The sequence below is a fragment of the Silene latifolia genome, chromosome 3 (assembly GCF_048544455.1).
Source record: "Silene latifolia isolate original U9 population chromosome 3, ASM4854445v1, whole genome shotgun sequence".
NCBI classification, from domain to species: Eukaryota; Viridiplantae; Streptophyta; class Magnoliopsida; order Caryophyllales; family Caryophyllaceae; genus Silene; species Silene latifolia.
This window is the reverse complement of record NC_133528.1, coordinates 682,565-699,763: the sequence shown is the minus strand read 5'-3', so window position 1 is coordinate 699,763 and position 17,199 is coordinate 682,565. Positions and strand designations below refer to the sequence as shown.

The following is a 17,199-nucleotide window of genomic DNA, read 5'->3' as shown; positions in this document are numbered from 1 at the left end:
GATGAAGCTGTGCATTAACAGCTGAAACTCACGTGGATAATACTACTCCATATAACCCTAGAGATTTCAAAGCTTGCATGCAAAACATAGCTCAAAACCAATGGATTATCGTTCAAGTTCTCTTATAAAACGGTTTTATAAGTTGCTACTTCCTCCGTTCCAATGAGTTGTATGCATTTATTTTTTAGGCACTATTCATAAGTGAAGAATCTTCTTTATAACTTCTAATATAAAACATAAAAATAGTCATGTGGGATCTTTTTGAAATTGTCTTATCGAGTACGTTATAAATATCAAATTTTTATAATTTTTAATAATGTGCAGCTGAAGATATGAGCAAAAAAAAAACGTGCATTGATGTACGTGTATAAAGCAAAAGTATACAACTCATTGGAACAGATGAAGTTTAACGTTTTGTTATACTCAATAATTCTTTTTAAGACTCTCAAGTCAAATATCGGTCAAGTTTAGATACATGTTTAATCACAAGTCACAACTCTATCCGGTAGCATAGTCAGACGGGGGCTAGCAGGGACAGTCACTCCTGTTTAGAAAAAAATACCAAAACTTCTAATTCAAATTTTTGATTTTTTCGTAACTTACTCTACATTAGCAATTCGCCCCATTGAAATTTCCTCACCTATCTAATGTCAAATCCTAGCTTCGCCACTAATCTCATTCATGAACGTTGGCTACCGAAACAGCTTTATTTCTGGACGATTTTTTTCTTCCGTTTTTTTTGACAATTATAGTAAACTTTAGTTGAGGAGCTGAAATTGGTGAAAGAAGGAGCGTTGTTAGATTTGATATCATTAATTATAATAATTATTATGAATGTCCACTCAAAAAAGCCTATAAAAAATTAAATAAAAATGAATAAATAGCTGTATAAATCCTGTAAAAAAAAGGAGTGGACAAAGTAAAAACAAGTTCACATGGTATAGAGTATATGGACCCTCGTATATAATGGTAGTGCACCAAAATGTGTCTTATGCTCGTCCTCACATTATGGAAACTACTTATTTATAACTTAATAAATTTCATGTTTTTTTTTGCCTCACTTTCTAACACACTTTTACTTTGGAATTTTAAGCCAACTACTAGTTTACGCGTTTTTGAGGAATAGACTTTGTAAGGATTGGGGTACGCGATACGGTTTGGTTGTCTCGGTTAATAGTTATTTATATGTCTGAAATTTGCTTTTAAGAAAATAAAGTGAGTTATTGATCGGGATAGATTACGAAGGTTTTTTTTCAGTTGAAAAGAGCAGAACTGAAGTGAATAGAGTTTAGCAGAACTGAATAGAGCTGAAATAAGAGTTAATTTGTATAGAGCATTGTGCTGATGAGCTGAATTGAATGAAGCCGAACTGAATTGAACTGAACTGAGTTGAACTGAAATGAGCTAAAATTAAGCCAAAAAGAACAGGATTTAGTATAATGGTGTGCGGAATTTAGCAAATTCCCAAAAAAAGTACTAACTCTATAGAAAATTTAACGAAAATCCTTATTTAATATATGGACATAAAACTAAATAAAAAAGGTTATTATACATATACATGGATATTATATTATTATTCACCTTATTTTATACTCCCTCCATTCAACTTTTATCACCCCACTTCAATGTAATACTACTCACATATATTGGAGAAGTGGAGTGATAAAAGTTGAATGGAGGAAGTACTAATCTAAAAAAAATATATAAATATTCCTACATCTAGGTATTAATTTTCTCAACTTATTTTTTTTTTTCGATTTTATTTAGAAATAAATGAGACACCTTAAATGAAGTAAGTAAACAAATAACGAGAACGGTTGAACGGATGAAGTAATATTACTTATATATTTTGTCTTCATTTATACATGTTGATAATATTAAATTCGTTTTAATTATAAAACAAATATCTCAATTCTTAATAATTAAGATTTTGTGATGAATCACAGTTTTGGGTATTTACGGTCAAATGTTAGCTTGAATACCACTTATCATTGTTTGTGTCTTAATTGTAGAAAAACAAAACAAAGGTTAAATTATGTTATTGGTTTTGGTTAAAGACAAAACGAAAGAAGACGAGAGCAGAAATGTGCGAATTAAGCTAAAGTCACTTTCACATTAGATTAAGACCAAAACTTACAACATCACTAATCACCCACTAACATCATTATATAATTTTATACTAATTTTTCTTTTATTGTTAAATTGGTTATTATTTACTAGGTGATGTTAGTGAAAATGATTGAATATAGAGTTTTCATTTGAATAATTTTTAAGTAGGAAACTTGTTTTGAATCTTGCTATATTCTTAATCTGATTTTTCACAAGTTATTAGTATACTGATTAAGACAACAACAAAATAATACTCCGTAATAAACTTATTAATACCGAACTTGTAACTTTAAAAAGTGAAAAAAAAAGGTTTAAAAAAAGTATAAATTTAAGTTTATACTAAATGAGTAATACTTAATATGTTTGTCGTCCTAAATGCACAATACATGACATAATCACAAACTGAATATGTTTATACTTAATGATTAATACTTAGTATCAGGTAGTCATCCGATAAACATATGAGAAGTGAGAAACGATATTTACAGGTCATAATTCCGGTTCGAAATTTGTTAATATCAAACTTATAACTTTCTCTATAAAAGATGTGAAAAAAGTATAAATTTAAGTTTCATGCCATAAATCATGTAAAAAGGACTCCAAAAAACCAAAAATTAAGAATAAAATTCAAAAAAGTAGGCCAAATGACAAAAAAAAAAAAAAAAAAAAAAAAAGAGTCCACACATAAAGATAAATGCACTATCTACTTTTGGAGGTATCCTTAACCACCTTGTCCTCTTTGTCTTGAATGAAGAGTAGGATAAATACCAAATTGTATGTCTATTAATATTTGTTGTTTTGTGTTTGCATTCAAAGTTCAAACAAATAGACTTTTTGGAAGCATATTTTTATTTGTAAGTTTCTATGCAAATTCCTTTAACTTACCCCACAAGGAAACAAAAACTGAGTAAGATGGGTTACCTCTATTTGTTTGTCTTTGTTAAGGCTTGTTTGGAGCCATGTGTTGATTGGGAATATATTTTTGGAGTTTTTTTCTTTTGGAATTTTTTTTATTGATTCCAAATCTCAGATAAGTCAAGACCAACACTCCATTGAAATAGTAACTCTAATGTATTTATTTATTTTTCCAAATTTTTTGTTAGGACCGTCTGATAGGAAGGTTGTGAGATGTCTTAATTTAGGATGATTTTAAGTAAGATTTACTGAATTGTTTTTACTACTCTAATTTTTTGGGAAATTTAGTCTTCAATAAAATATACTCCGTAATATTTCCAATTTGATTGAAGCTACCCATTTACTTTTCAGTCTTCAAGGTTACACTTTGATCTCATTTAATTATTTGCATATTATTTCTCATGTATTCACCAGGAAAAAAAATAGTATTCTATTTTTAAAAGGTGATGCTAGTTCCACTTGATACAAAGCTAATACACGCAAACCCTTACAAGAAACTCGTAGATTAGTCTTCTTTATGTGTTCCCGATTTTTGTTACAACCTTTAAAACATTGTTATCATACTTTAATTTTCATATTTTTGTACAATAATCAAAGTCAAAATTTTACAACTTTGACTTCAAATAGTGAATAGGTAATTTCAATTTGATTGAACAGAACATCCAAAATCACATGTTTTTTTTCTCCCAATATTTAGTACTACTAGATATACTCTAGAATCAGTTGACCATCTATAAAATCGTTGTATATCGTCGATCTTATACAAACATATATTTTAAATTTATAGTATATTATACTACTACCAGTTGATCTTTTGTAAAATCGTTGTATATCATCGATCTTACACAAACTTACTATATTTTATTTTTATATATTATGATAGATGAACTACCACCCAAAATAAGGGCTCCCCTCCATACAAATTCCATATTCCTCAAATTTTGTTTTTGTTAGGAAAAAAGAACAACAAAACAAATCATTTGAAGACAAAATACAATTACCACACTTTGTCTACCATCAGTCCATCACCAACACACCACTAGCATATCCCCCTATTTGGGTGTCTTCCAAAGCAAACCTCTCTACTACTACAAACACACCAATTTCACATACATTAAAATCACATCATAAACCCTAAAACATACCAAAAAACATACCTATACTGATCAAATTCAATCCATATACTCTACAAACTCCAATCTTTTTTTAGGGCTTTTTATGGGTTTTCCTTGAATTACAAAACCCAGAAACAATTTTTCATTTGATCATCATTTTATACCTCTTTTCACCCCTTTTTCCTCTGTTTTTGCCTGTTTTTCCTCTGTTTTTGTCCCCTTTTTACATCTGATTTATTCTGTTCAATAAGTTATATTTAATCCCATTTCTTGTTTTCTTTTTGTGGGTCTTTTTAGCTTAAATATAGAGTTTTTAGAAAATTTATAATTTTTGGGTGTATTTCTAGCTTAATATATAGAGGTTTTAGAAAATTTATAATTTCTTTTGCTGTATTTTTGTGGGTATTTTAAGCTTGATATATAGAGCTTTTTTTTTTTGGATTACGAGTGAACCTGCCGCTGCTACCTTTGGTACGCACAGGTTAAACCCGAGTATAATCATTTAGGAAAGTTATAATTTTTTTTTTTTTTGTTTTTCAGGTGTTTGTGCAATAATTTAGGAGAAAGTTTATTGTTTTTTAATGGGACCAATGCTTCAAGATGATGGATCATCAGTAACTTCATCACCTCTTCAATTTTTTTCCATGATGTCCCCAAATTTAGGGTTTAATAATAATAATAATAATAACAATAATACTAATAATAATACTAATTATCCATGGCTTAGAGAATTAAAACCTGAAGAAAGGGGATTATATTTAATTCATTTATTATTAAGTTGTGCTAATCATGTTTCAAGTGGTAATCTTGATAATGCAAATTTAGCACTTGAACAAATTTCTCACCTTTCTACCCCTGATGGTGATACAATGCAGCGAATCGCTTCGTATTTTGCTGAATCATTGTCTGAAAGGGTGATTAAATCATGGTCTGGTTTATATAGGGCACTTCAGTGTACTAGAATGCCTGTTATTTCTGATGAAATTCTAGCTCGAAAGCTGTTTTTCGAGTTATTTCCCTTTTTAAAGCTTGCTTTTATCGTTTCTAACAATTCGATAATTGAGGCCATGGAAGGTGAAAAAATGGTTCATATTATTGATTTAAGTGCTTCTGAACCTGCTCAATGGATTGCCCTTATTCAGGCTTTGAGTGCGCGGCCTGAAGGACCGCCTCATTTGAGAATTACTGGTGTTCATCATCAGAAAGAGGTTTTAGACCAGTTAGCTCATAGATTGACTGAAGAAGCCGAGAAATTAGATTTGCCATTTCAGTTTAATTCTGTAGTTAGTAAATTAGAGAATCTTGATATTGATAAACTCCGGGTTAAAACCGGAGAGGCCTTAGCTATTTGTTCCACCCTTCAACTACATACCCTTCTGGCTTCTGAGGACGACTCTCTCAGAAGAAGTATCCCCCCATTAGCGATGATGAAACACGCTAATGGGACAGAAGGGACTAATGATTCGGCTTCTTCATCGCCTCAGTCAGTGAATTATTCTTCAAAAATGGACGGTTTTCTGAACGCTTTGTGGGGATTATCCCCTAAGATTATGGTTATAGCTGAGCAAGACTCGAGTCATAATGGTTTAACCCTAATGGAGAGATTATCTGAAGCATTGTACTACTATGCATCATTGTTTGATTGCTTAGAATCCACCCTACCTAGGTCATCCTTGGAAAGAAGGAAAGTCGAGAAAATGCTCCTAGGGGAGGAGATTAAGAACATCATCGCGTGTGAGGGAGGTGATAGAAGAGAAAGGCATGAAAAACTCGAGAAATGGTTTCAAAGGTTCGACCTGGCTGGATTTGTTAATGTTCCTTTGAGCTATATCGGGGTGATCCAAGCGAGGAGTTTGCTTCAAGGAAGTGGTTGTGATGGGTATAGGATAAAGGAAGAGAATGGTAGTCTTGTTATGTGTTGGCAAGATCGTCCTCTATATTTTGTATCAACATGGAGATGTAGGAGGTGAATATGAATCATACAATTGAATACTCCGTCTGTCCTGGTTAATAATTTATGTTATTAGTTCATTTTGTATTGTATTTGTTTTTTTGTTATCTTTGTTAAGAATTAGATTAGTGGATGTATGTATACTAGTAGTAGATTATATGAGGAAGAAACCAACTTGTTTAGTTTTCTCATGATTTCAGGCTTTTCAGCATCAGTTGGTGTTGCTTAAGACCGTCTTTAGTAGGTTTGTGTAAGTTGTATTTGGTGAAATATGAAAATCTTGGTAGAGTTTGAGCATATTCATTATGTGACCTAAGATTACATTTTTCAGAATGTATCATTTACTCAGGTCAATGGAAATTAGTAATAGGTTCGGCACAAGTTATAGAAAAAAATCAAGATTGTCCTACAATTTACAACGGTCTTACATAATATTATTATTTCATTTATTCAAATTTTATAACGGAGCCTTAATTTTAGGGGAGAAGAAAAATGATATAGAATAGAAAAATTTATTTCATTTATTCAAATTTTATAAAACAGGAGTATGATGCAAGTATAATTCAAATAACTATAGTTCAATAGTATGATATTTTTCTTTATGTTAAATTAACTACAATAGATATCTTATTATAAATTATTATGAATTTGTAACTAAATAAGAAGATATTTGAAAGTCACGACATTAAAACTACAATTTAACTCTTGATTAGGTTGACCTCATGACCAAATTGATACAAATTAAGTATTGGACTACTCCACTACTAAACATCTGATAACCCTTATTAAAACTAACATGTAAATATTTCGGAACAAAGAGAATGCAGGTGAATTCCTGCACGGCTGCACCCTCGTCAAAACCGCCATTGACCCTTGTGGTCCTACCCGACTCGAATCCCAACTAAACCGGATGATCTACACCAAAATATATCATCTTAATACATACTGTTTTAAGCTTTAGAACGGATACCCGTCTTATAAATGATAAAACCAAAAACGAATCACCCTACTCCCCCAAATTCGAGCTAAACCCCCAATTTCAAATTCTAGGGTTTGCATATTTTCGAATTTCGACTTCTGAAGGTCGATTTTGGACTTCTTTACTTGATTTTAAGGGAAATTTCGAAACTTTCAGCGGGTTTATCATCTCCGTCGCGGCTGCTGAGCTTCAGAAAATTGCAGGTACAATTTTACTCATTTTATTACTGCTATTTTCAAGTTAATGTAGTTGATTAGTGACCAATGTTTGCTGATTGAGGTTATTGTTCTTCAATGGGTTCTATTTACTTAATTTTCCCTGTGATTTCTGGAATTTTTATGGTGTTATGCTAAAGAATTGTTAAGAGTATTGTTGAATTTGCTGCTGCTGGTTGTTAAAACCCTTGCGGTCCGGTGTTTGCTGAGTCTCTGTCGGGTTTTGAGGGGGTTGTTGTGCTATCTGCTGCTGTTAATACCTGTTTTGCTACTCAATTATTCGCCCCCACTCTCATTACACCAAATCAACGATTTCCAATTGTTATGTTTTGGGATGAGGAACAAAAGGCTAACTTTGAAAAGCTATTGGGTAGGAGCATCAAACCTACACGATTTTTCTGTCATCGAGATTTGAGTAGGCTCCGTCTAGAGTCTGAAATTAAGAAAAATTGTGAACATGTGGGTATGCCTTTGTTTTTCTCGCTTACGAATTTTCGAGTTCTTTTAAGATTCCGGGGTCAGGGCCTAGCAGGTCTGTCAGCTTTCGTGTCTTGAATGTTGACAAAACCTTGACCGTGAACCAATTTGGGCTGCTATTTGGGGGTTTGAACGCAACATAAATAACAACCACACCCCCAAATTCCTTTCTAAGTAATGACATGTGGGAGTGGAGGCTATTAGCGGTGAGAAGCCCACCAGCCCTTACCACCTTAGCTCCCAAAATATCCATCAATCCGCGCTTAAACTATGGGTTGGACCTTCTTTGGGAGGAGTGAGCCTAGAAATGTTGGGATGGAGGAGCTTGCCGTCATTGGTAGCTACCTAAGACGTACCCCGCCTTTCAAATTGAAAATTGCTCACCACTTTTGCCCTAATTTGCGAACGCAGGCTTGTACCTTCTAGTCTCACTATCCTATCACCTTGGGGGGCCTGATTACTCACATAGCTATTGGACTGTTAATCTTGTGGAGGGTGACTATACCCATGTCATGGGCGGGGATCTCCTAGATTTAGATTACATTACATTATCTCGTACCTTAAGTGGTTAAGATGGATGAGCAGAACTTTCGTTGGTATATAGATGGATGAGCAGAACTCGCCTTCTACCTGACCAACCACACACTTCTTACCATTTGAGGAGGGTGGGCAGCCCATTGTTCCCCAACGTACATATTATTGCCGAGAGCGAGTACCCTAGCGTTCTTCAACGAGTGGCCCACAGGGCCCAGACTTGACCTCCACCTCCACCTCCACCTCCACCTTTGACTTTAGTAATTTGACAGTTGCAGTACAGCAACTTCAGTCTGCCCAGCCTGCTAGGGTACTTAATTTTATACCTTCCGGACTGACCATATTCTTTGCATGCGTCCCATTTATCAGCACTTTGTGCAACAAGGTATAGTTCCAGCTGCAGGTCTGCACCCTTCTATTACTCTGTCTATCTCCCAACATTTCAGACATTTAGCAACTTTTCTGCAACATTTTGTGCCCATTTGGAGTCAAAACTATGTTGTTGGTAACTAGGACACCTTCTATTACTCTGACTATCTCCCACCGTTTTTAAGATACTACCTCGAAACTTCGTTTGATCCTCGTGGAAGTCGTGGTGACAGTCATTGTGGTTTTCAAGGTATCTCGTATTGGATACGGGGTGAGCAAGACCACTTCACGATAATGAGGATCGCATTGCTTAGCGAAACCGAGAGGCAACTATACATAATTTGTTATTTTGATTTGTTTAATTAGTTGTTTGAAATTTATTGTTTAGTAAACTTTGAAGTTGATTAAAGAGAAGAGATATAGTAGAAAGATGTTTTTATTATTTATATTATGTGAGGGGTAAAATTGTCTATTTCACTAATTTTGTCGATGACATAAGTAGTTACATCGACGAATAACAGCCCTCTGTGTGTGGCCCATCCAGGAGAGCAATTAAGTGACCTTCGATTCTTATTCTTCTTCCCCCAAGATTAGCCAAGGCTTTATCGGCGACCGGGGACCCTAGACTGTTTAAAGATCTCTGAACTTACTGAACCCCTAAAAATTCAACAAAATTCAACAAATTTTCGCTTGTCAGATTTCTTCTGCAGAGTTAATAATTAATGCCCTACTTTTTGTCTTTTATTTATCTATGATTTAGTCTTATTCATAATCTACATGTGTAATTGTTATAATTTACCTTGAATTTGAGGTTGCAATAGGTGATGGAATTTGGGGAATAAAGGGCATTATGTTTTTAGGGTAAAATAGGTCACTCTACAAAAGTAGAAAGTATTTTGGGATCTCATTTTTTTTTTTTTTTTTGGCGAAGGTCCATAGGAGGATAGCCTAGAAGAGTCGGGACTGTGTCTGAATTTAACTCCACGATTTGCAAGCCAATCCGCACCTCGGTTTGCTTCTCGATATGCGTGTCCCCGTCATTTTAATTCTTTGATAATTTATCCTCTATATGTTCCTTGTTCCTTGTTCCTTGATCTGTCATCTGCCATTGTAGCTGCTGCATTGGTGCAATTGATTTCAGTTAGTTTCTCTTTAGGTACATCTATGTGAGTTTAATTTCTAGGGTTTAGCGTTGAATAAGAATTCCATATTTACTTACAATTGAGATTAGCATAATAAACACTAGATCGAACTAGCCTAATCTGTGATATTTCTGTGCCTTATTCAGCCACCAAGTTTTCTGCTGGTTACTACATGTCCTTTACCATTTGGCTTACACCAAATTGTAAATTGTTTGGTCTTTCTTATTTATTAACCACTTTAGAGTTTTCTAGGGATCTTTTATTTTTTGCTTCCTTTACAGTATTCTAATAAACCAATGCTTATCAAATTACTAACAGGTGTTGTGTAATTTGCAGCCAATTTTTTGTTTTATCATATACAGCTTTGTACTGGAGCATTGAGCCGAGCGCGAGTATTTTGAGAGCAGCATCAACCAATGGAGAAGATTTCTGGTGCATGTGCCTCAGGTTGGAGCATTCAACTTGAGAAAGGTCTTCGATCCACAAAACCTGGTAAGTTTAATAATCAGTTTCATGAATTTAGGTGGAAGCATGCCGGCATATGGAACTAATACAACTGTGAATATAGCTTCTTCAAATTGTCCATGCTAAATTAAAGGCAGAAATGCCGTTTGTAGATGTTATATAAGACAGAATAGTGATTTCAAAATTCACCGATTCAAGCTGTTTGGATTACCTTAATGTTTCAGGTTGTCTTATTGAATCAATTCGCCAGATTGGACCCAGATTAAGTCGGTGGAATAGGGAGCCACAACTAACTATGGATGTGTGTGACATTTTTGGCTTAGTTCCCGGGGAGGATCGCTTATTCGCGGATGCAATTCTCTTTAGGATTGTCGATGCATTTGTGTCAGGGGACAAAGACATCAGGATTTCTATTGCAAAACTCTTCTTGTTGACCCTAAAGCAGTGTAAAACCAAAGGACCCACACATGGAATCTATTCAAATATGATCATAGAAAACAGACTGGAACTTCTGAAAAGAGTTAAAGCGGTTCTACATGTCAATTGTGTAAAATCCCGAGCATCCACGTTTATTTTGTTTGGATGTTGGGCTGACTTTGCTAAGGATGTTGCTGAAATACGAGATGCGGTATTTTTGTCTTTGACCTCACGTCATATTTTGGAGGTGAGGTTAGTATCTTCTCATTTTGACTGTAGCTTCTCTAGTATATTGCTGCATTTTTGTAAAAATTTCCGTTCCTTTCTTTGAAGATATGTGTGGCAAAGTTAGAAACTTAGAGAGATGAGCCTAGCTCCAATCTTGTTCTTTGATTTATATGTATGGATTTTGTAGTTCTTTTGTACGATACGTCAGCTGCATTTTTATAGCCTCTGCTTAGAAATGCTTCAAAATCTTAGTGGGTTGCTTTCTTTTTAGAGATGCGGCAAAATCTTACAGGTCTGCTTTCTGCTTAGATATGCGGCAAAATCTTTTGAGAGCGTCTTTCTCTTTGTTCGTAGACAATTTAATAGAGTAGCGCACGAGTTAGCCCATGTTACTCCTTGAGTTATAGGTCGACGTGTATGGCAGGATGAGCTTCCGGAAACGTTGCTTGTATTGCCGATTTTGAATTGCAAGAAATGAATTAAACCTTTCGGGGTTTCCCTAAAAAATAAAAAGAAATGCGGCAAAATCTAAGTCTCCATGCATCATCCTTCAGTCACTTGAATTTTCAACTGTATTTTGTTATGTGAAATTGTGTAGTTCAGAACTGCTGTTAATACTACATGTCAAATCGAAAAGATCAGCCAACTATTGATGAATAACTGCCATTGTGCCTTTACAGGTTAAAGCATCATTGTTTGCAGCTGGGTGCTTTTCAGAAATTTCAGTTGATTTTGGTTATGTTTTCTTAGAGAAGCTACTTACCTTAATAGTTTCACAAGCGACCTTTCGAGCTCTAAGGATTGCTGGAGCACGCAGCTTTGCTAAAATTGGATGCTCTCTTTTACTTGCAGTTAGATCATACAAGGTCAGTAATCTATAGTCTCTTGTTGATTAATACAATTGTGATTTGGCTCTAAAACCGTTTGAAAGGTCTCTGTCTTGGAATAATATAGATGCTGTTTTATGCTAGCGAGTAATGGGCTAACGTTATTTATAAATAGTCTAGTTAGGAAAAGGTACCTTCTCTGTTTCATATCTTCAAGATTGTCGATAGCACACTAACACTTTATGATTTTACTATTTGAAAGACATATATAGAGAGAGAGATATGTTACAGTGGGGTTTTCTTCTCCTCTATTTGGTCTAGGCTATCGCAATCAATGTATTTGCATCTATAGCATGTATCTATGCAGTTAATGGCATTTCTTATACCATACATTATCATACTGCACTATGTCATATGATGCCATGCCATCAAAAATTGCTCTCACATTACGCTGTCAATGTTTGACAAAGGTTCTACTGAAAGGAGATGTGACCATCTCGGTTGAACCCTAATCTCTTCAACTCAGGCAAGGAGGTCCTGCATTTGCATTAACGTTCTTTCTTTGTTGCAGTTTACAGCATATTTTAGCTCATTTATTCTTTATAAAGATGAAATAGTTGTGTGCCTATGTGAGATTGAGATAGTTGTTTGGTGGCACGTCAGCTTTTAATGTTTTTGTTGTGTTTTATGTGGAAAATAGGTGTACGATGACTAAATCTGGTAATAAATGCAGGCTGGTTCAAAGCTTCTACAAAAAATTTCCGAAGAGGATGTTTTGGCCACTATGCTGATGGCACTAACAAAAATCTCTTTGAATACATCCATATTGATTTCTGACCAGGTAATTAACACGTTATTGTACACATTGTGCTAATGCCTTGAGGAATCTCTAGTCTCAACTGCTTTGCCTGCTGTCAAGATTTACCCGTTTGATTTTCTCATAGATCGCAGCATCACTTGCATGAGCATTGCCCAATTTTCTGCTGGGAGCGGAAAGGAAGCGGGGGGGGGGGGGGGATCAAAATTTCGTACATTCTTGTAGGGCATACTAATGTCTATTATGGCAATAATTCAAAAAGAAGACATTACTTTTCCGTATTATTAGTTCAATTTCCAAAACATATATGAAGATGATACTTTTTGAGTTAATATGCTGGGGCCTTTGAGGCAATGTTGCTCTTCTTTTTTGTACATGATAATACTTTGTTAAACAATATTCATGGTGCCTGTATTCTTTCAACACATATCATGATAGCACTTAAGTTTTATGTTGCTGTGGAAATTTCTGTTCCCTACTCTCTACATATACAGATATACTACTTGTTACTGTTTGTTCTTTCTTTATGATTGACTTAAGCTTCTGAAGAATTTTTCTTAAATCTTTCTCCCACACTCTCCCGTTGTCTCCTCGCCTCTTTCCCCCCATAACTCCCTCTTATCTTTGATACTTTGATCCTACTTTCTGACTGCAGGTAGTCTTGCTTTGTTCATTTTTGTCTCAAACAAGAAGCACCGATATGCAGGCTAGAGTATTGAGATGTTTACGTCTTATTTGCGAGAATTCAGCATGCTTTGTGCCGGCTAGCGCTTTCTCGTTCCAGTGTTTGTTTGAAATTCTTGATGAACAAAGCACACCTTCAGCTTTGCACTGCGAAATTTTTCAGATTTTCTTAAAGGTTAATTCATTACACGTTTTTTTTTTTATAGCTACTGTTTGACCTTATTTCATAGATTTGTTTATCCTGGTTCATTAATTCGTTCTCTTCAATTATAGATGATTGCACATGGTTTACCAGATAGGCTACTCAAGGACACTGATGAATTCATGAAGCTATTAAGATGTGTTGAGAATGCAACTCGATCTCCATTCTTATCCGTGAGACTCTTAGCTTTTGAAAGTTTTGTGTGCATATCTACCAAGCTGAAAAGAACTGAGAGCATGTCAGAGGCTGATTTAGCTAATCTCTCATCTAGTGTTGCTGCAACTGTCCTTGATCAAGTAACTGTATTATCTAACCGGTTGTCAGGTGGTGAATCTAGGTCCGAAGTGGGGGACGAATTGGGAAGAATGCTTCGTCTACTGCTTGTACTGGCTGCAGATAATTCAAAGTTAGGTTATCTGATACTGGACAAGTTAAACTCCATCATTGAAAACTTTGTAAATCTACATAACCCTGCAGTTGAAGCACAGAAGTTTGAGCCGCACAAAGTTGTGGATATCGGAGCTGAAGGAAATGTATTTTCTCAGCGAGTGTTGATGTTTCATATCCATAGATTTTTGGTAGCCTTTGTTGAAGCTGGTGTTACTACTGAGCAAGTAGTTTCGAAGTTGAAATATTTGATTTGTTTGGTTTGTGACAGCAGTCTGTTTGATTGTTCTATCCACACATTTTATGCACTTATTTGGCACTCGCATAAAAACCAGAGCCATCTACTATCAGAAAATCAAAAATCCAGCACATTGACTGAAGGCGTGGGTAGATTTCCTATCAAGTTACTTGAACATGAGAATATCATCCATATGTGTGGAAAGAACATGTTAGAAGGAGGAGATAACTGGTCCGCCTACAAAGCTGGAAAATATGCTGCTTGTGAGGGAGTATGGGATGTGGCAAATTTCATATTTGACCACCTTGTAAAAAGGGTTCAGTCTGATGCTTTTTGCCAGTGGTTAAAATTGTTGGTTCAGCTCACCAATTGCGAAAAGAATGTCGAAGTCTTGCTTCACCAAAATAGCGTTTGCTTGCCTTCCAACCGTGTCTTGAAGCCACATACCTTGGACAATAGTTTCAGAAAGACCAACTCAAGTGGAAACATTGAACAACTTGCTGAGATATGTGCTGCTATCTTGGGTTCAGACAAAGTCTTGGAAGCCATCTCTGCACAAACACACGCCTTTTATTTCCAAAGATGGTTCTTGGCTTTAAGACTGAGGCTTTTACTCTTGATGTTAGATATTCTTAAAGTTTTGGATAAGTTTCTGCTGTATAAGAATTATGAGAGCACAAAGAATCTGATTGGAATGTCTTCAAGATTGGCTAGCCTTGCAGAGGAATTTGACCTGGTCACCTCGGCTTTTATTGATATGGATTCAACAAGCTTAAAGATAATGTCAGATCTTGCATTGATTTGTTCTATGCTGGCCTTTTTCACCGAATTCACTACCTTGATTATTATACAGAATCCGACCGAAGCTTATGGAGACTGCCTCAATGTTATTGTCAAAGATTTGGTCGGTCGTCTATGGCATGTGGACCCTGAGATTTGTATTAATCTCCTGTCACTCTTGAAAGACAATGGAGTACATGACAGGTCCTTGCATTTCCTACCTAAACCTTGGTTGTCAAAAGATGACTGCATTTTGGATGATTATCTCACTCATTGTAGGTTTGGTGTTAAAAGGATAATTGAATTGCGGCATCAGTCTCTTAATGTCGCAAATGAGGATGCGGTATTGCAGCTTTGCAGGAATGGTATGGAGTCTCTTTTGCAAGTAGTTAAAGCATGGATGCAAATACCTTGGCGAATCCCCAAGTACTTCTTCCGAGTAAGGTATGCAACTATGCAAGTATGCAACAACAAAATAAAGATAAAAAGTCCACTAAACTGATATTGCGCTTTTCTGTTGTGAAACAGCGGTCCTTGAATGCAATTCATGATGCATTTTCAATACATTATTGTAATCTGGCCCTTTTTAACCAATGAAGGTCAATCGAGTATGTTCATGAAATTGAGGGTAATATCTTGTGACGTGTGGTGGTGAATTATAATCTTATCGACCCCCTCCAAGATAATTGGATACTGAACTAATCCTGGCACAGAAACTTGTTTACATGAGACCACCCATTCACTTCGTAATAAAATGAGAACTACACAAATAGATGGGGTTGGTCTCACATAAAAGGATCACTGATGCTTACAACTGTATTGAACCCGTAATATTTCTTTTATAGGAGAATTTATTCATTTTTAATATGCAGGCGTACGATGGGATCACTCCTCTTTTGGTCTAGTACTGGTGTCAGAAAACAAAGGGAAATAATATCCATCTCCCCCGGAAGCCACCTTCAACTCAATCTGTGTATTCAGCTCAAGGACATGCCTTCAGATTTTAGTTCAAGTTTTTCTAAGCTATATTGCATCCTTTACTGTCGAAAATCACCTTCAGCAGCAAAACCTAGTGGAGAGCCAATGACGCAATCACATGTAAATTATCGAGCATCAGAGATCGATACTATGATCCATCTGAATAAGAATTTGCAGTGCTATATAATCAAGCAAAGCAGAGAATTTATCAAGTGCAAGGATCTCCACAATGCCGGTGATGATGTAGAGGCTTTTGTTTGTTTTGAAACAAATGGCAGAAGACAAGGGTTCTCAACTTGCTTGCTGGATGTTTCCGCTTTTCCCGTCGGTTCTTACAGCATTGACTGGCATAGTGGAGGCATTGACCGTCATGGAGCTTATTGGAGTTTTCTGCCTTTATGTCGCGGTCCTCAATTCAGTGTGAGATAACGGACACTACTTGTATTAGACGTCTCACGTGACAATGAGTTGTTCATAGACAGAATAGCTAAATAACACGATTAAGTATGTGTTATTGTGTAACTAACCGGAGTTTGTAGTTGCTTAAATCTAGCCAAGATAATCGATCTGCAAAAGAGAATTGCTCCAATCGAGATTTTGAAGCGTAACTTTTTGGCTACAATCGAGGTGTATATACACGGTTTTCGGGATTTCAGTGTCCCAGAACAAAATTCTCCGGAAATCACGCACAAGGTTTCTCAGATTAGGTAAATAGGCCACACAAAATTCGAGGAGCAACGGAGGACATTTGGGGGTGTCAGTGTGCGATTAACCAGCATTCGTCGAACCTCGGACAATTGTGAAAAATGGATTAATACTCGTTATTTGGACCTGAAATCGAATTGGGGTAACTCCAGACATGACCTCGGACACATGGTTAAAAAACTGGTAGAAAAAGAATCGTGGTGTGGTACGACATCCCGAATGGTTCAAATTGAAGTGTATAATACATGGTTTTCGTGATTGCAGAGTCCCAGAACCAAATTCTCCGAAAATCACACAGAAGGATCCTCGGATCAGGTAAAGCGGCCATACAAAATTTGAGTAGCAACGGAGGACATTTGTGGGTACCGGTATGCGATAAATAGGCATTCGTCGAACCTCCGATAATCGTGAAAAATGGATTAATACTCGTTATTTGGACCTGGAATCGAATTGGGTAAATCCAGACAAGACCTCGTAAACCAGGTTAAAAAACCGGGAGAAAAAGAAACGTAGTCTCGTACGACCTCCCGAACGGCTCAAATTGAAGTGTATAATACACGGTTTTTCGGGATTCCAGTGTCCCGGAACAAAATTCTCCGGAAATCACATAGAAAGTTCTTCGGGTCAGATAAAGCGGCCACGCAAAATTTGAGTATCAACGGGAG

The 17,199-nt window shown here is 35.8% G+C and overlaps 2 protein-coding genes across 6 annotated transcripts; both read left to right on the top strand.

The window, feature by feature from the left end:
• The first annotated feature begins 3,932 nt into the window (after positions 1–3,932).
• LOC141646616 (scarecrow-like protein 3) lies at positions 3,933–6,387 on the top strand. Its single transcript, XM_074454495.1, has one exon. The coding sequence runs from the start codon at positions 4,721–4,723 to the stop codon at positions 6,107–6,109; it is 1,389 nt and encodes a 462-aa protein (XP_074310596.1). The 5' UTR covers positions 3,933–4,720; the 3' UTR covers positions 6,110–6,387.
• A 466-nt stretch (positions 6,388–6,853) lies between these two features.
• On the top strand, positions 6,854–16,418 carry LOC141646613 (uncharacterized). Of its 5 annotated transcripts, none has more exons than XM_074454494.1 (9): positions 6,854–7,272; positions 10,143–10,298; positions 10,496–10,935; positions 11,597–11,782; positions 12,477–12,584; positions 13,216–13,419; positions 13,518–15,055; positions 15,146–15,295; positions 15,724–16,418. In XM_074454494.1, the coding sequence occupies exons 2-9, from the start codon at positions 10,223–10,225 to the stop codon at positions 16,256–16,258; spliced, it is 3,237 nt and encodes a 1,078-aa protein (XP_074310595.1). In that variant the 5' UTR covers positions 6,854–7,272; positions 10,143–10,222; the 3' UTR covers positions 16,259–16,418. The 5 variants fall into 5 exon arrangements, with proteins under 5 accessions (XP_074310595.1, XP_074310593.1, XP_074310591.1 ...); XM_074454492.1 differs by having other exon boundaries at positions 15,131–15,295; XM_074454493.1 differs by having other exon boundaries at positions 7,068–7,272; positions 10,214–10,298; positions 15,131–15,295.
• The last annotated feature ends 781 nt before the right edge of the window (positions 16,419–17,199 follow it).